Genomic DNA, 26,543 nt, shown 5'->3' with positions numbered 1-26,543 from the left:
AAAGAATATATACAAAACCTCTTTATATACAAGAGGAAAAATCAACTCGTCCCATTCAAGTTTACAAACTACAAATTACATAGCCTAATAATAAGGTAACATACAATTAATACTTGATTATACATAAAAATGTTTTTATACAACGAAATTCTAAACTAAATAATCATAATTGATATAACTTCACAAGTTGGTTACACTAACACTAACAGCTGCACCTCCAGTCACCGGTCCGTCAAGCTCTTGAAGTTCGCGGACAACACCACCCTCATCGGACTCATCTCTGGCGGGGATGAGTCGGCCTACAGGTGGGAGATTAACTGACTGGTGATCTGATGCAGTGTGAACCACTTGGAGCTCAACGCTAAGGAAGAGCCCAGCCACACTGGCCCTAATCATCCTGCGTGACTCCCCTGTGGACACAGTGGAGTGCTTACGCTTCCTGGGCACCATCATCACCCAGGACCTGAAGTCTCGTCAAAAAAGCACAGCAGAGGATGTACTTCCTGCGGTAGCTGAGGAAATTCAACCTCGCAAAGACGATGATGGTGCACTTCTACACTGCCATCATCGAGTCCATCCTCACCTCCTCCATCACCATCTGGTACACTGCTGCCACTGACCGGGACAAGGTCAGACTACAGCGTGTCATTCACTCTGCGGAGAAGGTTATCAGCTGCAATCTGCCATCCCTCCAGGACCCGGAAGCGTGCAGGTAAGATTGCAGCTGACCCCTCCCACCTTGGACACTCTTTGAGTCACTTCCATCTGGCAGGAGGCTGCGGTCCATCAGGACCAAAACCTCTCGCCATATGAACAGCTTCTTTCCCTCTACAGTCGGCCTCATCAACAAGGCCAGAGACCCCCGCTGACACTGTCTCTCCCTCCCCCCTCTACACGTTACATTAACGTAATGCTTATATTGTACATTGCACATTGTCTACAGTCTATATTTTGTCCCTTCTGTCTATATTTTGTATATAATGTAAAACATTTATATATTTGACGATTAGCACCTACGTACCACAGCAAATTCCTTGTAGGTGAAAACTTACTTAATCAGATTCTGACTCTGATTCTGATATAGTGATTTGAAAACACTGTTATTTTTGTTTGAGGGCATCAAATCTTCGAGATTATTGGGAGCCATAGTGGTAGGTAAGTAATCCCCTCACTAAGACTGCAAATGTACCAACAGTGACATTAAGTTCTAATAAATGAACTTTATACATGTGGATTCTATTTATTAAGTTCTTGAATATTATTTGGGAAGCTCCTCACACACAGGAAGCTGTCACCACAGGTAGTTGAGACTGAATGTAAAAAACGATTCTATAAGTATTTAGTTTGTCACATGGAATACCTTATGTTTGTGTATATTGCACATACAAACTGTAAACTGTATATTTCCTGAATAGTACAGTGCAATAAAAATAAGTCATACTTTATAAATATGTATTTGTATAATAAACCATATACAAAGCTTCCATATATTATTCAGAAATCTGACAGTGTTACATCTTAAATATATATATATATATATATATATATATATATATATATATATATATATATATATATATATATTATGCAAATATGATTAAGTGTGTTCTGATTTTCATTTGACTCAAAGACATCACTGTTACAAGTGTAACTTTTAACTGTGTAATTATTGTTATTATTGAATAGTTTGGTAAGTATACAAAAAGTATTATATAAAATACTCATAATATTACATGTTGAGATAAATAAAAACGTCTTGATGTAGTTCTGTGGATACATGTGGATTATATTTATTACGCTCTTGAATATTATTCCATTGTTTATAATATCATTCCATCGTTCTACAAACAACAGGAATCCAGCAGGTGGAGCTGTTCAACAACTCTGTACACCACGTCCAGTTTATACTAACATATTTGTAAAAGGTTTTCAAATCAATAAGCAATGTAGATATAAAAAATTCTGAAAATACACATACACACAACCGCTCTATGACCGGTTGTGGAATAGTAATCGGTTTTAAAGGAGCCACCCTGGACTTTCCCATTATACATTTACTGACTGACAGTGAGTCCAAATGTTTATTTCGGACAATGAATGATATTTTATGGAGGTTCTAATCCAGCGTGCTGTACCCATCATAACTTCATCCGCTGTATAACGTTAATAGTTACTTTAAGAAACCGTAATATGGGACAAGCTCATTAAACTAACTAGGTTCTGCTGACCCGTCTGATGTAATTAAACAGTTTATCAGTAACTGCTGCCTGTTCTTTCATTACGGACATGATCAGTATAAATGTAAAGACTGCAACTTATTTTGACTTGTTTTTAACCATTAATTAAGCAATGAGCAATTTATTTCTGTCCTTGAATGTTACTTGGTGACAATTGTTTACTACATTTTTGCCAATTTTTCATAAGCCTGAAACAATGGCAACAATGAGCACGTCCCAGTCCTGCGCACTTTTAGTTTCCTTTGTCATGGACGTTACTTGCAGCGCGTTTCTTTTTTTGGTTGTGTTTTCTTTATTTTCTTTCCAAGTCCTGTACAGGTGTTGTCAAATTGGTGAAGATGTTTTCTTAATTGGCTTGTGTTTTGTTTATTTGCATTCGTTTACTCACGTAGTATTACAATACTGTAAAAAATAAAACTACTTATCACAAGTAAAAGTCCCACATTCAAAATTTCACTTAAGTAAAAGTACGTAAGTATTATGAACGCAACGTTAACCTAGTTAAAGTATCAAAAGTAGACTACAGTACGTTACATTGTTGCTTTATCTGGGATTTTATTTATTATCTGAGAAATTAAATAAGTATAATTAGACATTAGTCTAATTTATTTATTTTAGTAGCCGTTGTAACCTTACATTCAATTTAAATTGGTGGGTATTTTATAAGAATATTCATACACTCATACATTTTAATGTTATTAGTTATAAAGACAAAGATTGACACATTTTATTGTAAATAGTTTTATACTTTTCAAATTTCAAATTTAACATGTAAAATCGGTTATTCAAGTATAATTGCAGTGTTTTTTGTTCACTAAAACTCTAAAATCAAATTCCGTTTTTCGTTATTACACTAAAGTAAATTGTAAATAACTGCCAGATATTGAAAGTTCCAAGTATTCTGGAAAAATGGGCAAAAGCACGTACTCACAGGACATGTTCTGACCTTTGTATAGTCATAATAAACAAAAAGGACCAGGCGGACATTTTGAGGCTTATGTGTTAAAGGGTTCATTTACATTAATAAATTAAAGAATAAATAATTGATTTGGTATTTCCCCATAAAAATGGTATATCTGCTACTGTGGAGAACGCCATGAAACAGCATTTAGACCTTCATGTTGTGTTATGGATACAATCTGACACATCTAAATAATTGCTTGTTGGTGTCTGTGGGCAGGAGGGCTGGTGGTACGTTGTGTTTGTTTAATTCGTGCTACAGCTCTGATTATATCGTGGAGGGGTTGAGCTGTGGAACTATAATGTGTGCAAACTATTCATCTGCAAAGAAACTACTAACTACATCAAATACAAGTAGTGGAGAGAAAGAAAATACTACATTGTATTTTGATATAGTGGAGTAGAAGTTGTGAAGTATTTAAGTAGTTAGGAAAAGCACTGTTACATACCAGAGACTACAGGCTGTGGTGCAGGTGCAGTACTTGAGTAAAAGTAGCCTTCTGAGCTTCATTCCACCAAAAGCCTGTTTTCAGTCCAGGCAACAGAGGGCGACAGTGTTTCAATGGGACGTGGATAGTAACCGCACGAGAAGAAGACTCCAGTGTTGGACACTTCCGTGTACAGGGTTGGTTGGTTTCATAATGTGACTCCAAGGAGGTTCTGAAGATGCTGAGCGCCGGCTGACAGCCTTCACTGCAGTTCTCAGCTAACTAAGTAAACTTGACTTATAGTTTGTATTTGGTGATACTTTAGCTACTGTGATAACGTGACGGTTCTCTGTCAACTACGTCATTTGCTAGCTTTTTATCTACGCAATGTTTACATCCAAACCAGCTCTGTCTAGCTAGCCAATGAGAGCATAGCTAGCTAGCTAGCAGCTCAGGTCATCTAAGGATACAGAAAGGACACGCCACAGAATAAAGTATATTAAGATATCGACACATTTAAAACACGTAAATGAAATGAAACGAAACATTATCATCAAATTGGATTAATGTTTCTATGTTCCTGACAAATGTAACGTCTGTGAAGTGGTCCATAAGTGCAGTCAAGACACTCAAACTAACGCTTTGTTTAGTAATGTAAACCATTAATGTCCTTTATTAATCATTGTTTGCATGGTTAATATAGATATTAATATTAATTTAACATTTTACCAACAGCATTTCAACCAAAGGAGGAAGGAATGCTGCCTTTAGTTGGAGCTGAGTTGACACCAGTGCAGCTCTATCGACATCTCCTCAGGTGCTGCAGGCAGTTACCCACCACAGCTATACAGCAGCATTATCGACATGCCATAAGACAGGTGAGGACATCATGCAGCAACTTATGACAAGCACACTGTTTTTTAAATGTTATTGGACATGTGTGTACAATTGTGCTTACAACTGACTCATTTATAAACCTTTAAACTCGGGACTGAGCTACTGATGGTGCATATATAAACTTCTAAAAATCTGAGCTGCCCATAAACAAGGAAAGCAAGTTTGACATAGTCATCTTTAAACCTGCTATGTGTGGTTTTCCTAGCTTGGACAGATGAAGCTCTTTCTGCTAAATGCTTCCCCATAGTGATCATCAAAACATAAACTCTTTATTATCCTGATATTTGCATTTGGTTTCCAGGGTTACACCAGTCACTCAGATGAAGATGACAAAGAGAGGATACAAGTGATGATCCAAAGAGCTGTTGCAGATGCAGCCTGGATTCTTGATAAAGTAAGAATGAAGGTCTTTTCAATTTCAAGCTGAAGTGCAAATACCGTAAATACACACTGGCATTTTCACCTCTCTATTTGATTTACAGTATTCCAAGAAGAAGTGAAGCTCGTACACCATGAATATGTCCTGGGGTGTTGCACCTGACACGAGTCGTAGAGGCGAATGTTCTGTTTCTGAGTCTCGAGTGCTTGTTGTGTTGTATTGTGGGTGAACAGCATGATGTGTAAGGAAGACCTCACACATCATGCTGTTAGGACTGTACTATATGAAATGACAATAATATTCACTATCTATAAAAAGTGTAAATACTGTTAGATTGACATGAGTTGACTATATAATGTATTTATTTTTCAATAAATACATCCTCAATTTGTACATCTTATCTGTCTTATTTACAGTCTAGAGGGGGATTTAAGACGTGAACTGATACTTATGTCCACAGTGACTTTTAGAGGTGTTAAGAGCAACACGCAGATCTATAGAGGGTAAAGTCAAGTGTTGGTAAAGACCAAGCAAGTGATTGAGGTTCTGAGCTGAATACACTTTATTTATATAGCACTTTATTTAGCACTTTTCATACAGGGGATGTAGTTCAAAGTGCTTTACAACAAAGTGAAGAAACAAGAATAAATGAAAGCAGGCAGATTAAAACAAGTGCAATTAATTCACAATCCAATGAATAACCAACAAAAGAGCGTCAGTTAAAAGCAAAACGACTTCTCTGGGAGCCATTGCAGGTTGATGAATGTGAGCTCACATGCTCTCTCAGTTGTTCTAGTTTAAAGTCTGGCAGCAGAGTTCTGAAATAACTAGTTTGTCAATAGATTGTTTGTGAAGACCGATGAATAGTGCATTACGGTAGTAAACGCGTTAACAAGTTTTTCGGCATCCTTTTGGGATAGGAACGACCAAACTGCCAAGTTGGAGAAGTAGCTCTCTTTTTGTTTGTAACTGATACAACTTCTGTTTTCTCACTATTTAATTGACACATCCCTTCAGCCCAGGAAACTCCATCATTTAGGTTCAATTTAGGATTTGACAAAACAGTCCTAACTCAAAGTCCACTTACTAGCTTTTTGTTAATTCGTAAATATTACATTTAATAGTTTCTGTAAACTATTGTTTTCAAGGTCAAGAATGAACTTTGATGCTGTAACTGGTATTACATGACACAATTTTATTTTAATAAGCAAATGTTATGTTTGTCTATGGTAGACTTTTTTCCTTTTACCGAAGCGAGGGTTCAAGGTCAAGGTGTATCGTATGATGTGCAGATTATAAAGCCCCTTGATGAAAATTTGTGATATTGGCATATAGAAATAAAACTGACTTGATTTGAGTATGAAAAGACTTTGATCTGGGCTCACAAATAAGGAGTCTGGACCGGACTTTGAGTTGTCTTCCAGAGGTCACCTTTTCCCATTATATACAAATACAATGCGGTATGTGGCTGGTGGGCTTGAGGGAGTTGTAGTCAAAGAGTTAGATGCAGAAGATATGATTTTAAAGTGGTGGAGTAACTGATTCAGCAGGTGTCCTTGTAATGTCCCAACACAGAACATGAGAAGAAAATCTCCGTATGCTAAAGATGGTGTGATGCCATCAAAAGCTCAAAAAAAGAAATGGTACTAAAACTTAAGCTTGGTTTAGCTATTCTCAACTCTGAAGACCCAGCAGTGTCAAAATATAGATGTATCCAGTAATAGCACAATGTTAAAATGTACATCTCGACAGCAAAAATGATGACATGTTGTTGTGCAATATAATACAGTATTTATTCAAGTATAACCATTCGTCATCTAAGTGAATACATGAAAGACAATGGCATGCATACAGAAAGAAAGAAGAGAACAATGTGTTTCACATGTGCTGTGCCCACTGACGGGTTGTACCAGAAGAATACAATAAAAACAATAAGTACAGATGATCAAATCAGGATTAATTTTAAATTGTATTTACAGATGCATGCACAAGCAGTATTTCAATTGATACAAAAATTAATAAATCTAGATATACAGAATAATTCTTCAGTATAAATAATATTCCTTTGTATAAATAGCTCCATCTTCTTTAATGTTGGTTTGAGATGCTGAGACATTTGGTATGAATGGAACGTTTCAATAAATATTCAAGCTTACAACACTGTAGATCCTCACACGTGCTGACAGCTGCTGCTTCACACACACACACACACACACACACACACACACACACACACACACACACACACACACACACACACACACACACACACACACACACACACACACACACACACACACACACACACACACACACACACACACGTCAGAAAGAAGGTGAAGACGTTTTAGGATGTTGGAGCTTTGGGATTGCTTCAGAAAAATAGTTGCAGCAGTCACTCTGAAGAAACAGAACAGGCACTCTGGAAACGTGAAGTGGTACATTCTCTGCTGTCAAGTCCCGTCCTCACTTCTGCAGAATAAACTGGTCGATGAACTCGTTCTGCTCTGACTCCACTTTGGACAAGGCTTCATACTCGATACGATATCTGAAACAGAACAGAAAACTGGCTGTAGCCCAATTCATGCAATAAATCAACAGTCCACCAGATGATGTCTTTACTCATGCTTGATATAAATGAACATGTACCTATATTTATAAGGTCAATTGATATTTCACTGACAATTTTATTGACTAATGACTATTTGTATATAAAATATTGCGCTGTGTTACCTTGAATTCTTGAAGAAAACTGTTTTTCGCCTCCAGAGTAAAAAGACTCCAAAAGATCTTGATGAATTCGTACATGGGGGGCCACGTTCCACAACAGCAATACTATTATACTATACTGCACGAGTTGTGTGAGAGTTTGTAAATGGATGTTTTGATATAGTTTTGCTGTTTTTAATGTAATAATACATTTCCTATTTAAATCTGGCAGATTTACTAAAAGATACATAAAATGGAAATGCTGAAAGCAGTTACATTTTCAGTCCAAGTGTGAGCACCGAGTGAAGTTCAAGTGTCAGTCGAGTGAGAACACTAAAAAGAAATTGAAAGTGATGTGTAAATTCAACCGCTGAAAAGAGTTGACGTTAAATCAGATCACAAGCAGGTCACTGCAGTAGCTTATGCCAGTGATTCCGCAACTTTTTTGTCTGAATGACCCACATATTCTTATCGGATGAGCTCAATTCACTTCCTCACCAGACCCATCATGTTCCAAATGTACTCTTTCGTGTGCTGCATTTACATGGATGGGAAACCATGACCTGTCCTGCACAAACTGCACTGTGTTGGTTGGCTAATGGAGTCCATCGACACGCTGGTTACCTCTCAAGTTGCATTTTCTTCTCGGCTATGAGAGCCTGAAGCTGCTGCTGTTGAGCCTCTCTTTGCTTTGCCACCGACTTCAGCAGGTTTCTGGCTCCAATTGCCTAAAGGAATAAATGATGGGATGATTCAATCAGAAGCACATACTGTACGGTATACCCGAGACAACTAAGGTTTGTTCAAGGAGAGTTCAACCTCTTCCAGGAATTTTAAAGCTATGGCATATTAAGGACTACGTCATCTGCAATAGCCAATGAAAAGCAGCTTCAAATGCTAAGCTTACCTTCATCTTTTCTGTCTCCGCTTCTTTTGCCAATTCATCCACCAGCTCAATTAGACCTCCCACTATCTTCTGAAACTGGCCAATTTCTGCAAAGGATAACACATATTTGTACATCCTGCAGGACCTGTTGATGTTGGAGGGGGGGGGACGTCTGCGCAGCTTAATGAAGTTGACAAAAATATTCAGTGCTTACTATCCACAAATTCTTTACACTCTTCCTTGAGCTCTGAGGTTTTCTGGCTGGTATCAGGCTCCAGTACCCGTAGCTTGTTGAGTTCATCAAAATAAAAGCCAGCCTCAGCTAATGGGTCTTTAGCCATGGCCACAGGGCCTGTCACAAAGGAGACATGAAGAATGAGGGCAGAAGAACATGACAACTGAGAAAGCAAACACAATTCAATTATGATTTGTAGTCTTTCCAGTGAGAAGACACACTGCATTTCAAACGATTGGAATCACGTGTTTTATTGACGTTTTTCTTCTTTCCTTCAATAATAACTCTTTTCACAGAGATAAAACGGTGTACTTAAGACACCAAATGTATTACACATTTGAAATAGCTTTGGCCCCAAAAGAAAAAAAAGACACAAAATGCCATTGAGTTGATGTCTTAGCAAAAGTGTAAGTGACCCTCGATCATTATTGAACCACAACGGAGCAATTGGGCTCAAAATATTTAGTTTGTTCGTTTATCTCTGGGCTCTCTGCAGTCTACTCAGTGGTTGGATTGAATATGTTTTAAATGGGATCTGTCAGTCTCATAGTATGTTGACCCTGATCCAGTTCCAATAGTGCGGACCCAGACTAAACTTTATTGCTATTTTGAAGTTTGAAGAACAGCTTTGGTAAAGCAACACGTTATCTGTTATTTCCAGCTTGTTAGAGACGTTATTGTGCACCTAACACTGAAACAGGAACCTGTTCCTATTTTAATCTGCACACATTTTGATGCTAAGCTTCCAGTTTCTTTTATCAAAGACTGATGTTCTAAGAACTGCTTTTGTTCTTATTGAACTGTCGCTCAGAGGGAACTTTGCCTCTTTACATCGTCAGTACAGTTGAACCATTGTACAGCGTGTTGTTATGCGAGTACCCTTCATACAAAATCACATCTATTTAAAGAGGACTTTCTACAACCTAAAAGCATGAAAGACCGTTCAAAAATATAGAGTACTCAGCCATCTAACTGGACACAATCAAGCATTCGTGGCAGGCGAGTCCAAACTTCTGAAGGGAGATATAGCAAGAAATGATGTTAGATAACGCTACCTTTACACTGCAATCAACTGACTTTATAGTTTGATAACAAAATGCTGACAAGTGGCTTGCTATCCAAATATCTCACAGTGAAAATATTTATTTTTCTGACAGCATATATCCAGTCAACTGGCTGCCAGTAACATTAATATACTGTATGATCTGCTTGTTGATGCAAAACAATCTATGACCTTCAGGGCTGCAATCCTCAAACCCGGGAATGAGTTAGCATTTTAGCACTTCCGGTTCCCTCGTCTCAAAGTCAATGGGTGCATTTAAAGAGTTATGTCTGAAATAAGGTTTTTGGTTAACACAAGCTTAAGAGATTTTAATGTTTTGTTTCACATAAAAGGCGTCAATAAAAACCAGACTTGTGAATTATGAAGCTTTTACGTGTATTAAACAAAGGCGGTTGCTAACATGTGGTTAAATAAGACTTGAGATGGTTGCTGGGGACTTACTGTATTTGTGATGAAGGTTGAATTTGTAAAATCTACTGATGGCATTATACCAACATGACATCGGACAGATCAGGTGAGGACTTTATACTATACCATCTGTTGCTCTCTCTAAATTCATATATAGCAAAGCTGGGCAAAGTAGCTTAATATATGAAAAAATATTAAGTTGAATATTTTATATAGTTTACAGGTTATATTTATATAATGTTAATAACAGACCAGCATACTAGTCTAAAATGACAGTTATCTAACACTAACAGGGCTGCCAACTTTTCAATTTAGTTTGAAATGAGATTCAGTATCGGTGAAATTGGTCCATTTTATGAGTAGGCCTTCTGTCACATTACTCACAGCAGGGGTCGGTGTCGTTCCTCACCCTCCAGGGAGATCAGCATACTTGCCAACCTCCAGAAACATAGCCTAAATGATGCTAATAATCACCCTGATTTCAATTAAAAAGGTTAAAACCAGCATAGTGTGAAAACATCCTTAAATGTAGCATCTTGCTAAATGGCCATCTGGAGAACATTGTCAGTCAGCAAAGATTCGCTGTATTCTGTTTGACGCTTTTCAATAATTTCTTTTTGACAATTTCTATTTGATTCAATGGATTCCTGAGTTGTTATAGCTGCATGAATAGAAACATGAAATAGATTGTAAATGTGTAATTAAGTTAATTAAAAAATAAAGATATAGTGCCCACAGTGTCCTCTTGTGCGCACAGAGCAGCAGTAACCATTGACTTGTGGAGGTAAAGAGAACAACAAATGCTCAGTAAAGTAACGTTACTGACCGCTGCTGAGGACAGACAGGACGGACATCGGAAACATGATGCATCATTAAAAACATGTTGAATAAAATACCACTCAGTAATCAGTAGTGTTCATCTGCTTGTACTTTTCTGTATGTTTGAGATTGTTGTCATTTTTTTATTTTTTAGCAGCAGCAACATCATCATTTCTGTCAAATGTTGTATTTGTACTATGTTGTTTATCCTGTACACACGACATCTATTGCACAGTCTGTCCGTCCTGGGAGAGGGATCCCTCCTCAGTTGCTCTCCCTGAGGTTTCTTCCATTTATTCCCCTTTAATTATAGGGTTTCTTTTAGGAAGGTTTTCCTTGTGCGATGCGAGGGTCTAAGGACAGAGGGTGTCGTATCCTGTACAGTCTGTAAAGCACACTGAGACAAATGTGTAATTTGTTATATTGGGCTATATAAATAAATTTGATTTGATTTGTAGTGGACTTTTTGGACTTGGACGTGTAAAACTGATCATGTAAAGATTGATTGTAAAAGAGTAATTACACAACATGATACATTTTACATTGAATTCATTTTAAACTTGTTGATTATGTATGGTGCATTTTACTTAAATACATGTAAAATAAAAGTTATCAATTTTCTTGGATTTGTATGAGAGTTTAAAGAAAACATTAAGACTATTAAACGTTTAAATACTAAAACAAGTGATAAACCTGTCAAATTGTATGTTTGTATGTTGATATTTATTGAGTTTAAATTCATTATGTTGAGTTGTTGAGTACACGTCTGAAACGTTTGTACGTTTGAATATTTTTCAATAAAGATTTTAAAAACAAAAAAACAAAACAAATGGCCAGACGAGACGGTGCTTTTTTGCATGTAACTTTACTCATTAAAGCTTAATGCAAAAGTATTAGCGTTAATTAGATAACGTTACATAGCTATACATTAACATTAGATTTATTCAAATATATCGTAAGTTATCTGGTTTATATTTAACATGAACCTTTATGTTAGCTTACCGTGTTTGTTTGACTTAACCGTCACAGAACTAACATGAGTCTCAAAAGGTGGAAAGAGTATCGAATAGATAGAACGGTTCACCTGCCGTTAGGTGTTTTTCCCGGTGCAATTTCCTGCCTATGCCCTTACCTACCCTAATATTAGTTAAATTAACTCAGCTAGTTAGCTACATTTCGCTAGCCTGTTCACAAAAGCTAATTGGACAACGACTTAAAAACACACACGCTCCCCTCATTAATTTCCTTAGACAGCTAACGTTAAGTTAAACCGTAACTAGCTACGTTCGGGACAGAAAACAAGTATTTTACCTTTTTAAACCGCTATCGCCGTTATCGTAGATGGCTCTGTGTTGGACGATGTGGCATAACAAGTAAACCCTTAGCTCCTCCTCGTCCTCCTCCCGCTGCTAAGGAAACCAAATGCTGTGCCCGTGTGTGTATCATGGAGTGTGTTCGCGAGGTCGTTGATGTTTGGCTTTACAGAATTTAATCAGTCCACCTTGAGCATTTCCGATGCACATTAAATTAATTAAATGTGTTATGTTGTCATACACCCAAACGACAAGGAGCTTTTACTTTGAAAGTTAAACGGAAATGAGATTCCTTACCGTAATGTAGACAATACAATGACTGTATAAAACTTATAAAACTGATTAAGTCGAAAGTTGTCTAATATTCAAACTGCAGAGATGTTCAATCTGTAGTGTAGTATGGACTTAATTCACTCAAAGCATGTCTCACACCTCGTAAGCGTGTCTGTGTTGCCTTGTGATTTCCTTTCCAAAAACCTTGTTACTTCATATGACATACAGTATAAGAGTCCCAATACTTCTTGTTTTTTCAGTTTTGTGCATTATGAAGTATTTGTTGACAGCATCTGAGTCCAATGGTAGTTTTAGACAGGATAGATTTTTATTATGACAAATCGAAATGAGAGAAAATAAGTAAAACATGTTTGACTTTCCAAATCAAAACTATGAGATAATAAAGACTTGATATTGCCTCATTTTTAGTATTTTATAATTTTAAAAGTATCTTTAAGTAATCCATGTCAACATTGTATAGGAATGTAACCTACATGAATATACCATACCTCCAGCAGGGGATGGCTGATAATAATATTTCACCTGACGGTCAGAATGAAAACAGCGAGCAATACATGTCACTGACTGTGGAGGGCAGTGTTATGCTTCGCGACGCACAGCCTGCCGTAAACTCATCTGAAGAAGAAGAAAGAGGAGGAGAGAGTTTAACTTTAGTTACATACCTTTTTACTGCTCAAACCTTGATACTGTTGTGGATTTCCGTCTCACGGCGATAAAGGTCAGGTTACTTAGCTAGACGGTGTGCGGTTATCTTACAACACGTACAGACAGCACTGAGAAGTCGGTAAGTAAACGTTAAAGTTCGTTCATGATGCCTCGTACGTGTTATTCACTGCTGGATGTAGCTGGGGACGATAACGTCACGCACTCCATTGAACAATCTGGCATTTTAATGTGAGTTATTTAGTTGAACATCGAGAATTTCAAACCTTTTCCGAATATTATTTTACGTTATAACTAATTCGGTGTGTTTTCAAAACACTAACCCAGATGTTCAACTTTTAGGATTGGCTAGTGTATCTGGTTGTCCCGCATTCGTATTGAAAGTTTACCCACCCTATTCAACATTAGCTAACATTAGCAAAACACACCCACGTAGGAAGTAGCGGTAACAGAAAGTGACGCAAAGCGAATAGAGCATAACTCTATAATGTTTTGTTAAAATAAAGCCCCGAGTAGCGTGTATTGACCAGAAGACCATAACTACTTTTAATTTACACAACATGAACTAAAGTAGTGTTATCCAGTGATAGGGCCTTTGCCGTTAAACAATAACATATTAAAGATTATATTTAAAGGGAGTTCAGGATATTACTTTTCTGAATAGGAGCTAACCTCCAGCTGGCTGTTGACTCGTTGTATTGGCGACTCTAAAGAGATCGTAGCATTAGTTCATGTATGTCAGCTGGTGCCCACTTGTATGCAGTTTATGTTGCTTCTTATTTTATTTTCAAGTATAGTTTTTAATTGTGTCAATTGTTTACTAATGGTTTGTTAACTAAGCTTGCTATTATTTTAAAGTTAGGTTAACGTTGCTATTGCTCACCTAGCCATGACCGGTCTCTTTCTCTTTCTTTGACGAAATTCGGCGTTAGTTTAGAGTTTAACACAAGCTAGCCAAACAGCTAGCAGGCAGCTTTTTAAAGTAAAAACCACAATGTTCATTTGATAGCAATAAAACAATTTAAGCCTTTAATGTGGTTCATAACACTTCACAATTTAACAGTATTCTGTCAATCTGCGCTAGCTCCGCTTTAAGGGCACCACGACCACAATCTGGATATCACATGCTAATTATAGTTAATCCCAAATGAAGTGAGCTGCCTGCCCTGCCGGTGTAGATGTAGTCATCATTTGTTCTTTTACTCATTTGTATGTGCCCCCTCTCCCTACTCCTCTAGCTTCCTGCCGAGTCACATTCCATTTAATGGGAAGGGGAACTGAGGAAAAGATAACAGTGTGATAGGTGGCTTCCACTCTGTGTTGTGATACATACCGTCAGCCACTGGGCGTCCTGCTTTACTAGTCTTTATCAACATCAGGGCTCTGTGTTGTGCCAGGTATGATCTGGACCAGTGAAAGGTTGTGGCGGCCTCATCAGTAGCTGTCACCACGGCGGGGGACCTTCGGACCTCCGTCTGCAGGGTTGTCATCTACCTCCAAAGGGATATGTCCGGGGACAGCTGCCTGCCCCACCATCACACCCAGTCCCACTCCACCTCCTCAGCCCCTCCTCTGGCCTGTCCCAAGACCAAGACCTGCAGTTATCAAGGAGCAGTGAGCCTGGGCAACAAGTATGTCCGGATCAACGTTGGTGGGACCCTGTTTTACACTACACTACAAGTGCTGACCAGGCAGACCTCCATGCTGAAAGCCATGTTCAGTGGAAAGAAGGAAGTGTTCACTGATAAAGACGGTAAGCCATCTCTGAACTGCAGACACAGGCGACTGTCGTCCATAAACAGTAAAATCCATGTTATGCTGGCATCTTTCCATAGCACATCTGTGAAACTAATATTGCCATTGTAATGTTCTAGTTGGATGACATTGCAAGTTAAAATTCAACACATCTAACAGTGACTGTTCAGAGTATCATGACTGATTATATGTATGCTTTTATAAAAATGACAGCATGACTTCACTGACACATGTATGGCATATTTTGGGGAATTGCAACACAAATATCTTATTGCTCTTGTAAATCTCACTGGTTGCTCATCATGATTATTACAGGTCTAGCCAAGAAGTAATTTTACTGAAATAACAGCAGAAGAAGTTGCACATCATTTTTAGAAGACGCTGGATTTGCTGTTATGTTGAGCACACATTGTTTTGTTTGCTTGAAATGTTGCTTCTCAACATGGTCTGTTGTTTTTGTTCAGGTTGGATCCTGATCGACCGTAGTGGGAAACACTTTGGCAGCATCCTGTGCTTCCTACGTGACGGCACAGTCACCTTACCCAAAGGTCGTCAGGCTGTCCAGGAGCTGCTAGCTGAGGCAAAGTATTACCTCGTCCAGGGCCTAGTGGAACTTTGTGAAAACACCCTGCAGGTCAGTCACAACCACACGCTCTGATATTTCTACTCTCTACAACCGAGCCTCTCAGGTGCACAGATTTTATTTGCTGTGGACTACAGTGTATATTTATGCCTCTAGGCCATGGCGGCAATACAGTTTGCTACACCATGTGTGGAAGACAAGTAACAGTGGGTATGTATCATACTGACAGATATTCACAGGAATGTACACGTCCTTTGGTTTCCAGGGGGATAGATTGCAAGGCAGCAAGTTATTGAATTGGAAGCTCTCTGGCTGTCATTCATTCATCATCATGTCCACTGGTTTATGAATTAACAGGACACAACCTGCCTCCTGAGGTCCGTTACGTACTCTGTATGATCTATGTTTCTAATATTCTTGAGTTTTCAGTTAAGAAATGGTTTAAAATAACTGTACCGTACTTCATCAACACTTGAGTTAAAAACAAAAGACTTGAGACAGTACAACTAAAACAAATTCAAAATTGAAGCTTTATGGTCCCTGAGTGTTACAGGTTTTAAGGTTAACGGGTGCAAATAAATACCAGCCTCACTTTAGTTGTGCAATATCAAATCACACACATTTGTATTTTAGTTTACATCAAAACAAAAAAGCTGTCAAAATAAACAAATATCTGGTCCTCATGTAACCAGTGTTCTTTCTCTTCTTCCTGCAGCTCTGTATTTACAACTTCACTCTTCCATGTTTGTCCAAATCACGTTACCTTACCAATTGGATTCGCGATATCTCAGGATCTCGCGAGAATCACGAGATCCCACAAGAATAGTTGAAACGGTATTGCAAAAATCTTTACCGGTGGACACATTTCTACCGTTGCACGGTATATACAGTCATATCGCCCAACCTTAAAAAGCAGTATATCTCCCAGTGTTTCCCCTAGGTTTACTGCTTTGGAGGGGTGCTGACCGTGCGACGTTACGTCGTGCGGATTCTATTTAGTTCTCTCTCCTCTCCTTTCCTCCGCTCTGACTGTAGGTGTGTGTCAGCTGCGAAGCTCCGCCCTTCGCAAAACGGAGCGAAGGAGAGAATGTGAATCCGCAAAGAAGACAGTACAAACTGAAACGTGCACATAAATTAGATCAATAGCATAAGCGTTAGTTATTAAATAAAAAAGCACCTGTCAATGTGAAAGTGAGTTGTGAATAAAAAAATTAAAAACTTGAATTTCCGGGGGGGGGGGGGGCAGCGTTTTTGTGGTGTGAGGTTTTGGTCCTGATGGAGCGCAGCCTCCTGCTAGATGGAAGTGTTTCAAACTGTTTTTGTACGGGGTGGAAGGGGTCGGCCACAATTCTTCCTGCTTGCCTCAGGGTCCTGGAGGCGTACAGGTCGTGGAGGGACGGCAGATTGCAGCCAATCATCTTCTTAGCAGCACTAATGATAAACTGAAGCCTGCCCTTATCCTTGGCTGTAGCTGCAGCGTACCAGATGGTGATGGAGGAGGTGAGGATGGAGTCGACAATGGCAGGGTAGAAGTCGCCATCATTGTCTGGCAGATTAGACTTCTTCAGCTGCTTTAGGAAGTACCTGGGTGATGATGGAGCACAGGAAGTGGAAAGTCTCCACGTGTTGATTGAGGAATCACACAGGGTGATGGACGGGTGTTCCTAAAATCTACAACCACTGTTTTTAAGATATTCTGACCGCATCAAGTCATCAGATGGTCAATCTCCCACCTGTAGACGGACTCCTCCCCACCAGAGATGAGTCCAATGAGGGAGGTGTCGTCCGCAAAATTCAGAAGCTTGATGGACCGGTGACTGGAGGTGCAGCTGTTGGTGTACAAGGAGAAGAGCAGAGGGGGAAGAATGCAGCCTTAGTGCTGATGGTCCGAGAGTCAGACACGTGTTTCCCCAGCTTCACATGCTTCTTACTGTCAGACAGGTCGGGCATGTGCAGCTGGGAGCGCTTGTCCTATAGCAGAGCCGGGATGATGGTGTTAAAGGCACAGCTGAGGTCCACAAACTGGATCCTGGCATAGGCTCCTCAGGAGTCCAGATGCTGGAGGATGAAGTGAAGGCCCATGTTGACTGCATCATCTACAGACCTGTTGGCTCTGTAAGCGAACTGCAGGGGTTCCAGAACTGGGTCTGAAACAGGGCACACCACAACACCGAGGCAGCCATCCATGGTGCCATCTTGGACACCTTGGTCTTCACGTTGACATGTGTGTTGCTGAAGTCCAAGTTATTTGGATCAGTGGTTCTGTAGAAAACTGCAAAAACCCGTTCCTCCTGGCCGGTCTTTGGTTAGCACCTGCGCTGAGCTGTAAAGGTTCAACTAGACTTGCATCAAAATCCACACAACAGCCTCAGCAAGGCCACGTCAGCTAATGGTCACTATGGGACATCTCTGTATGTTTTCTTTCACAAGAGTGTGCCTGTCTGTGCTATTACGTTCCCTGTGTGTTGTGTGTGTTGTACGTTGTTGCTTCCATAAACCCGTCAATAGATTCACTTCAAAACCCAAGAGGCAGCGATATGAGCGCATCCCAAACGGGCACTGCACCAGTCCACTTAGTTGCCAAATGTGACATGGCCTAGTCATTTGGGGGGGTGTAGTGTACCAGGTTACATCATAGATATTTCACCTTTTTTTTTTTTTTTTTTTTTTTGAGGATCAAGTAGATAGCAGTACTAGAGTTTCTCGGGGGAAAAACTTCTGTTTCAATAATCACTGTAAAATGGGAGCAGAATCAATAGGTTGTGTAGCAAATGTTGGACCTATTTTTGTGTTTGTATTTATGAGTTTGCTTTCTCAGAATGAAATGTCTAACTCTGTTGGAAAAGCATAAGTAGAATGGTGAGCCAAGGGGTATTCCAGTGCATGCTACTCTGCCTTAAACCTACCTTATTAATGCTCATTTTGTAAGTGACATTTATCCATGTTCTAAACCAAAACAATGTTATATCTATCCACAAATACCTCTAACCTCCCGGTGTATGTTGTTTTGTGCTTGACAGGGCAATAAAGAGCAACCCCTGTGTGTTATACCTGTGGTCACCTCCAGTAAGGAAGAGGAGAAGCTCATCCAGTCCTCTACTAAGGTAAAAGCAGACGTGCCGGAATTGTGATCATTATTATGAGTCTGGTATGAACAGCATCCCCCCAAGTTACATCCTACCCCAGTGTTATGTTGCAACCAGAAACAAACAGCATCAAAAGGCTCTTGTGACTGGTCTTTTTATGGGATTTTTTGTTAATAATCAAAAGATTAAATAACCTTATCCATATTCTTAAAACTCATTTAGCAGCTATTCAAAGATAAAGAAAACATTTTCTTATTTTCTTTTCATGTGAATGAACTTAAATATTTAGAGAAAGATAAATGTTTCATAGTACAACTGCCAAATGGATGATGCCTGCTTGTGAATTCATGGTTGCTACATTTCAATATTAAAGCAATGCAATCCAAATATGTAATTGTTTTTCTCCCCTGTTAGCCTGTGGTGAAGCTGGTGTACAACAGAAGCAATAACAAGTACTCCTACACCAGGTAAGGAAGCCTTCCTCCAGAGGTCCTGCTGCGTCCATTAGTACAAGATTGATTGATTTATTTTGAGAGAAGCATATATTTTTCCTGATAATAAAGTCTAATGAGCCGCAGGACACAAAGTAAATGATGAAGCACTTCCTCTCCTCATCAGTTTGCTTTTGTCTCGACAGTAACTCGGACGACAACCTGTTGAAGAACATTGAGCTGTTCGACAGGCTGTCGCTCAGCTTCAACGGCCGTGTGCTTTTCATCAAAGACGTGATCGGAGACGAGATCTGCTGCTGGTCCTTTTACGGTCAGGGTCGCAAGTTGGCCGAGGTCTGCTGCACCTCCATCGTCTATGCCACAGAGAAGAAGCAGACCAAGGTGAGGATGAGTTGGGCCACATTCCGGCCGACCTTTGCCCTGCATGTCTGGAGGCACAGCCGGGTACCAAGACGGAGGTAAAAAAAAGCTGTACATGACCTAACTTTTCTTGCAACGTAATGTGCAATGTTTACCTCACCATCATCTCGACAAAAGATAAAATAGTAGCCGGCATGATAAGTTTCCAGAGGTGTAAAATCCTGTCTGAGTAGCACAAACTAGGGATGTCACAATACCCGATGCCAATAGTAGTGAAATTCCACGATTCTCAATACCCAATTCAATACCAAGGTCAAAAAGAAAACAATAAAACCAATGTAACCTACTTCAACACACACTCCTTTATTGTGTTTGCATACTGGTTTTTTGCTACAAAGTTATAATTCCCTCTCTAATATCTATTTTATATTGCTGTGAAACATCTCAATCAATCAACTGTATTCATTGAAGTTTCTCTCCAGAAACTACATTCTAAAGGATTACATTTGAACACATCATGATAACGTTATAACTTACCTTCGCCAAATAGTCATTTTTACTGAATAGAACATGAATACACCATAATGCAAGTCAAGAGTACCTCTGTAACCGGCTGCTAACAGCTAGCAGCTAACGTTAACTCGCCCTACTCCTGCCAAGTTCAACACGGCTTTGTGTTGTTTACAATGTAGCATTCATTTCAAGGAAAAAATATGACGATAGTGAGTTTACTGCGTTCTTTCAGACTTTAATGCATTAATTGGACGCCGTTAGTCTCGAGAGTCTCAGCACTTACGGTACCTGTTGTACCTGCAGTACTGTAGTAAAACCTTGTACTTGTATCGGATCACGTTACATCTCTAGTGCACATCATTTTGCAGTGTTAAGTCTTTAAATGCATAAATCTGTTTGCATTTCATTGTCTCATTTAGGGTGGGGGATACATAGAATATACTTGATGTATTGCGACTTGCTACGTGTAATGTAGTAAAGGACTATATCGCAGACATAGAGTACAAATTGTCTCGTAATTATTTTTTAAGCCGCCAGCAAGGGACTCTCTTTGGCATTTCACTTGTAGCTCTCCTAAAGCTCTCTCCCTCACAGACACACACATAAAGCAACTTGCATGCATACTACACACATTCCCCTGCCCATCCAGACCACTCTCCTGGATGAGTGTGTGTGACGTGCAGTGAGTGTTTTTGTATCTGGAGGGAAGCAGGGGACAGGCGAAGAGCCTGGAGAGAGCCAAAGAACTGAAGCGCCAAACAAGTTTATACGCATCGATTTTGTAAATGTTAATGGCTGATGGATGTAGACGAGTTAGTTCCAAAAAAGAAATGGCACTGGAGCCAACGTCTGGCAGGGGTTTGCCATTTTAAATGCCACCAACTACAAAACTGCATTTCCACATCTCCACCCACACCCCAAAAAACAGACCAAAGCAACCAGAACCCGCCCAGAAGCAAATGACTCTGGCTTCTTCGTTTTCCAAATCAATCCCATATGATAAAGAGAATCCCGGCCGGGGTAACAACTACATCGCCAGAGACCTGGCCCCAGGTAGTGTAGTAGAAAATCCTAGATTCAAACGCCTCATTTAGACATTTGATCCAAAACATGAATTGCTTGGTTTGTATCAAATAGTTTGCAGTGAAATCTCTACCAGAGTTATACATTTCAGTGTGAAATAATTGTTAATAAGTGTGACCTCACTTCTCCACAACTTCCTATTTGTGGTCCATTCAAACATGCGAGTCACGTCTAAGTCTCTGTACATGACATCAGCAATTGGGAGTTGAAGAGTTCATGCGTTCAAACAGGATGATCATACAGGCGAGATTATCTCACAAGGCTTTTAAGATGCTTTCATGTCATGGAACTGCTTCAGCTGTTAATGCAGTTAGTGCAACTAATACAACAATTCCTGAGATGAATCAAAGTGGTCAGACATGAAGAAGAGCACTGCTGCACACCGTCAGAATATAAAGTTGTGGGGGCAACACACCAGAGCACATCATCCCTTCATATGTTTAACATTTACATAAACGCGTACAATGATTCAGGAGATGACTCTGCACTCAAACACCGTCTTTTATGGCAAAATCCAATGAAAAGAAATGCTCCGATGCATGAACGATGGTGTATCACATTTCAGTGGGAGATAGTAAGGTGTGTACTAAGTACAAAGATCTGTCCAAAAACAGGAGATGCTGGTGTGACAAAGCCCTGAAGTCCTATGATGGACAACACTTACAGAGAACTGTCACACTGTAGCACAAGAATGACTCTTAGCAACCCGAAGGAGCCTGGAGGTCTTCTGGAAACTCTTTTGTTCTAAATCAATACTGACTGACTATATGGATGTGACTTTTCTGTGTATTTGTTTCTGTGCCACCACTTATTTTGCTCGGCCTGCAGACGTGTGTGTATATTAAACGCATTTATTCACTATAAAAAAATAAATAGATGGTATCTGTCTGTTCCTGCCTCAGGTGGAGTTTCCTGAAGCTCGCATCTATGAGGAGACTCTGAACACCTTGCTTTACGAGACAATGCCGCTGCCCGACAACTCCTTGCTAGAGGCCACGCGTCAGAGCTACAGCAACTGCGGATCTCACAGCGAGGACGAGGAGGGGCCCGGAGGGGCTGAGCATCGTGAGCGCGTTCGTCGAATCCACGTCAAGAGGTACAGCACGTATGACGAGCGGCCGCTGGGACACTGAGACTGAAAGCACAAAGCGCTGGACAGATTTCAGCTTTTCACGTTGATGGTGAACATTGAAAGATGAAATCGGTTGACGCTCCCACGTTTCTCTTTTGAATAGTTTTATTATCTTCTTTACCACTATCTAAAAGAAGTCCAGACTGTGGCCTTGATGTATTTGCATCTGACTTTTTACTCTAGATAGTTGTGGTGTTGTCTGCTCTGTCCATCATAATTTATGAATTATTATCAGATTATTCAGAGCAACTTCTTCAAATAACTAGAGAACTGTAGTTTTTTTTTAATTAAATGTAGATTAGTAGGGGAGGAAAATCACTGATATACACTATTTCTTCAAAGAAATATTGTTACAATCATAGCACTTACACTCTGAATCAGCAGGAGAGCATGTTTCATATTTATAGATTGTATTTTTCATATATACATTTACAAAAGCCTGTTGTTTGCCAAAAATGAACCTGTTTTTAATTTTTCCAAAATTAGTGTTTCTCTAACATGTTTTAATGCAGTTTACCATAATGCCTTTTTTCCAGCTGTGAAGATAAACGTTCTTGTTATTCAACTACTTGTTGTCTTTGTTATGTTTTTAGTGGTCAAGTGTAATCAGGTGACAAAAAGTAATGGCTCACTTCAAAGATGCCAAAGAACGACTGACGTCTCGTCTCAAGTCGTAAATAGTAATCCTTATGATTCCAGTCCTGTTTGATTTGCTGACACTGGTGTTGACGGCAAGCACCATTTTATTCACACGTCCCAGAATTCTCATTCAAAGTGTAGAAAAACAAAGTTAATATATCAAGGAATAAAACATGTCCTACAATATCTTTGAAATAAACTGAAAGGCTTTGAATATACCAATTCAATCAGTTCTAGCCCCAGAAAGCATGGCTTTCAAATCTCAATTAGTTCTTCATATATATTCATTTTAATCTAAGTTAGTTTCAATGAACAACCAAACATCTTTTGGTATTTATTATTTATTTTCTGCCAAAGTGGGATGAGTTTTTATTTTTTCACATAAGGGTTAGAAATCTTTTTTATTTTCAGTTGAACTAAGGAAATGAGAATCTGAAGAGAGTTGGTGGGTTGTTTGGTCACTGTCAATCTAATCATTGACCAGTCACGTGTGAGCGAGCTTTGGTGGAACGCAGGTAAACAGTGTGCAGATCAGAGGAGGCAGAACGCATTGTGCTCCGGCTGTCGTCTGACGATGACTTAGCTTAAAATTAGCTTGTAAACACCAAATACCGAAATGTGTTTGTCACAAATATATAATGTTATCAAGAAATAAGAGTTAAGAGTTTAACATTTACAAGCTGGGTGTGGGTTTGATACTATTTGACTGACGGTGGTCTGGCCACATGAGCAAACTACCCCAAGACTATCATCACATTTAGTTTTAGATTAAGCCAACTCCTGATTGGTCCATGGAAGTATTTGATGTCATCTTTTTCCAATTGACCTCTTCAAAGAAAGAAATCTCTTGTGGAATAACAAAAATAGTTCTACATTTGGCAGAAAGGGTTTGCAGGGGTTTTAAACAGGACAGCTTGCTAAAAATAATAAGCTTTAATAATAATAAGCTTTATTTGTATAGCACCTTTCATACAAGAATTGCAGCCCAAAGTGCTTCACAGCAAAAACATAACAATTAGTACAAGGACAGAGTAAGAGCATTTACAGTGCAATAATCACAGTGTTTATGTAAATGAGTCTGAAGTACCATTATAAAAATAGCAGAATTAAAATAGTATAAAATAGCAGAATTCAAATATTTACCTAAAAATAGGTGATAGACTCCGTTCCTTTTGCCAGTAATATGCCTTTCTATTTTTTTCCTGGTGGTCACGATTACTTCGGGAAACTTTGTAGCGGATTTGAAAAAGAGTTGCAGAAGTGATCTCATAGCAGTATTGTGCGTCACGCAATGTGCGTGTCATGTTTCCATCACTACCGATCGGAGCTGGAGCCGAAAAATAGGCCTACCTGTGACTTCTGCAGAGTCATTTGTCCCGGGAATGAATGCCGATTGTAACCTTTACAACTAAATGCAAAGGGCAGAGTTTTTTTTTTTTGTCCAATGGGAAAGAGGTTATAATGTGAAGCTCATTGAAAAAAATGTTTTCTGATGTTTGCAAGTTCACCCTCAGGCCACATGGAGGCACAAGCATGAGGTTTGATGACAGGGACTCCAACAGAGGAGGTCATCCTGTATCATGTTGCTGTTATGTCATTTATTATGCAGCATGCCAACCTGGCATCAGCACTCAGAATGGTCAACATGTGCTTCACAAAGTGTGTGTGTGTGTGTGTGTGTGTGTGTGTGTGTGTGTGAGAATTAAGTCCTTAAACAAGCTGCATGTAAATAAGCTCATTAATGCATAGCTGCACAAAGACATAATGTTGTGAATTATTAAAACCGACAAAACTGTGACAAACCCAAGCATTTCACACATCTCCCCTGCTGTAACTCTTTCCTGCCCAGGAGAGGGAAAAGAAGATGCTAAAAATAACTTGCGGCTCTACAGGTTGGTGTGTGGGATGCTGAGAGGCTGCATGCTGCAGGTTGGGGCGGGGTTGGATGCTGGGAGCTCCAGTGGGTTTTTTTCTCCTCCATTGATCAGTACGGTGGGGAAGGCGGATCCTCTGACGTCGCCGTCAAGCTGCTCGACTGCGTCAGAGTCCAGCTGAGCGAAGGAAGAAGGAAACGGGGAATAAAAAAGGAAAGCGGTTCTCAAAGACCGGGGAGAGCGGACGGGCCGTGTCAGTGATCTGTGTCGTGTCCACCGCGGACGGACGGACGGACAGACAGACATGGAGGGCTCCACGGAGGAAGACTACAAAGAGAAATTATTATGGAACGTTAAACGCGAGGTAGGCGCTGCTGTATGACGGCCCGTCGAGCTTGACATTTACATTATTACTGTATTATTGTACGGCATTATTGACTTCAAAATCACGGACAAGATGCCTGGAAGTGGTGCGTTGATACTAAGCGTGTGTTTGGCGGGACTATCAGTGTCTACTGAATTATATTCCGTTTGAAAATGCAAGTTTACCAAACTGATACTGAATAAATGGACCTAGCTAAAAATGTCCCTTCTTTCAGTATTTGTGACCTTAACATCTCTGTTTCTGAAATGTTAAGTATTTGGCTATCATTTCCCTATCTGGTTTCAGGTAAAAATGACTACAGGAATATTCCTACATTATTTCATGGACTTAAATCGTGCCTGTGGTCCTAGGGAGTAGCCTATACATTGAGTATACAGTACTTTTTAAACCTGCTATAATGCCTTTATAATATTCCTACAATACAAAAGTTGAAAATTGATCATTCATCATCAAAATGTATGATTTCTCATGCATGTCTACTGTGATATTTGCATAATATCCAATTAAAATGATTTTGAAAATACCAATTTTTCACAAGTTCCAAGCATCCATTAAGCTAGCTCTGTCTGAAGTGTTACAGCAAGGCATCGTTTCTGCACGGCTTGTACTGCTGTCTGTCTCTACCAGCAGCAGTAACATCCACTGTGCTACAGGCTTTCTGTTCCCGGTGATGAATGTCTCTCCAGTGAGGAATAAATCATTACTTCCTTAACCTCTCTACCCACTCCCAATGTGTGCTGCATGCCACCTTCATCAAAAGCTACAACTAGAAGGATTTTTTTTTCCTGCACTGAATTGTCAGTGTAAATCAAAGACTGGATGTGACAAGGTGTGGCTCACTGCCTATACCTCGGTCTGAGTGAGTGTGAGCATGTAGTTTCCATTATTATAATAGGGAAGAAAGGTCAACGTAAAAACACCAAGCCCAAAATCTATCTGAAAGTCAAACAAAAAGAACAAAAAATGTATACTGAGTGTTCTCTATGCTTTGTGAGATATAAAGCATCATTAAAACAAATGATACCTCATTAGTTCTCACTCGTTGCTTCACTTAACCATAGAATGTACTTATTGTAAGCTGGATTTTATGTTGGGTGGTGAATAGTATCAGATGCATCCACCATAGCTTGTGATTTAGTGAATGGATACCACTGCAGCTGATTTAAAAAAATAAAAAAATCTGCACTTCACTGTACTGAACTTTAACAAAATTGCCACTGTAGTCACTGCTGAAAAGGTGGTTTTATGAATGTATAAGTGTACGCAGTATGTCAGTGATGCACCTCGTTCAGCCTGCCTTCTGTTCCTTTAGGTCGATGCAGTTTGTCTGTGTTTGGTGTACGTCTTCCTCTTGGCATTTTAAATCATTTTGATGTTTTTGCTGGGATGC

At 39.4% G+C, this 26,543-nt stretch overlaps 4 protein-coding genes across 8 annotated transcripts in view; 3 read left to right on the top strand and 1 right to left on the bottom strand.

Moving 5' to 3' along the window:
* Positions 1-3,748: 3,748 nt before the first annotated feature.
* lyrm9 (LYR motif containing 9) lies at positions 3,749-5,294 on the top strand. Its single transcript, XM_029446764.1, has 4 exons — positions 3,749-3,911; positions 4,361-4,503; positions 4,824-4,916; positions 5,005-5,294. The coding sequence occupies exons 2-4, from the start codon at positions 4,384-4,386 to the stop codon at positions 5,020-5,022; spliced, it is 231 nt and encodes a 76-aa protein (XP_029302624.1). The 5' UTR covers positions 3,749-3,911; positions 4,361-4,383; the 3' UTR covers positions 5,023-5,294.
* A 1,381-nt stretch (positions 5,295-6,675) lies between these two features.
* ift20 (intraflagellar transport 20 homolog (Chlamydomonas)) lies at positions 6,676-12,568 on the bottom strand. The gene is made up of 5 exons (XM_029446958.1): positions 12,333-12,568; positions 8,711-8,848; positions 8,518-8,603; positions 8,235-8,338; positions 6,676-7,449 (listed from the first exon to the last, which is right to left on the bottom strand). The coding sequence occupies exons 2-5, from the start codon at positions 8,835-8,837 to the stop codon at positions 7,368-7,370; spliced, it is 399 nt and encodes a 132-aa protein (XP_029302818.1). The 5' UTR covers positions 8,838-8,848; positions 12,333-12,568; the 3' UTR covers positions 6,676-7,367.
* Positions 12,569-13,192: 624 nt separating this feature from the next.
* tnfaip1 (tumor necrosis factor, alpha-induced protein 1 (endothelial)) lies at positions 13,193-22,820 on the top strand. Of its 2 annotated transcripts, none has more exons than XM_029446897.1 (7): positions 13,193-13,412; positions 14,689-15,044; positions 15,511-15,680; positions 18,650-18,733; positions 19,130-19,182; positions 19,353-19,625; positions 22,026-22,212. In XM_029446897.1, exons 2-7 carry the CDS (start codon positions 14,798-14,800, stop codon positions 22,063-22,065), a joined length of 867 nt encoding a protein of 288 aa, XP_029302757.1. In that variant the 5' UTR covers positions 13,193-13,412; positions 14,689-14,797; the 3' UTR covers positions 22,066-22,212. The 2 variants fall into 2 exon arrangements, with proteins under 2 accessions (XP_029302757.1, XP_029302756.1); XM_029446896.1 differs by having other exon boundaries at positions 13,197-13,412; positions 19,353-19,548; positions 22,026-22,820.
* A 2,083-nt stretch (positions 22,821-24,903) lies between these two features.
* The window catches only part of sgsm2 (small G protein signaling modulator 2), a 91,965-nt gene continuing 90,325 nt past the window's right edge, over positions 24,904-26,543 (top strand). For all 4 annotated transcript variants that reach the window (XM_029446697.1, XM_029446698.1, XM_029446696.1 and 1 more), the window contains exon 1: positions 24,904-25,132. In XM_029446697.1, coding sequence (XP_029302557.1) covers positions 25,073-25,132 — 60 coding nt within the window. In that variant the 5' untranslated portion in view covers positions 24,904-25,072. The remainder of the gene's footprint in view (positions 25,133-26,543) is intronic.

This window comes from Cottoperca gobio, chromosome 13 (assembly GCF_900634415.1).
Source record: "Cottoperca gobio chromosome 13, fCotGob3.1, whole genome shotgun sequence".
NCBI classification, from domain to species: Eukaryota; Metazoa; Chordata; class Actinopteri; order Perciformes; family Bovichtidae; genus Cottoperca; species Cottoperca gobio.
Note: the sequence above shows the minus strand (reverse complement) of the source record. Positions and strands in the feature narration are given on the sequence as shown.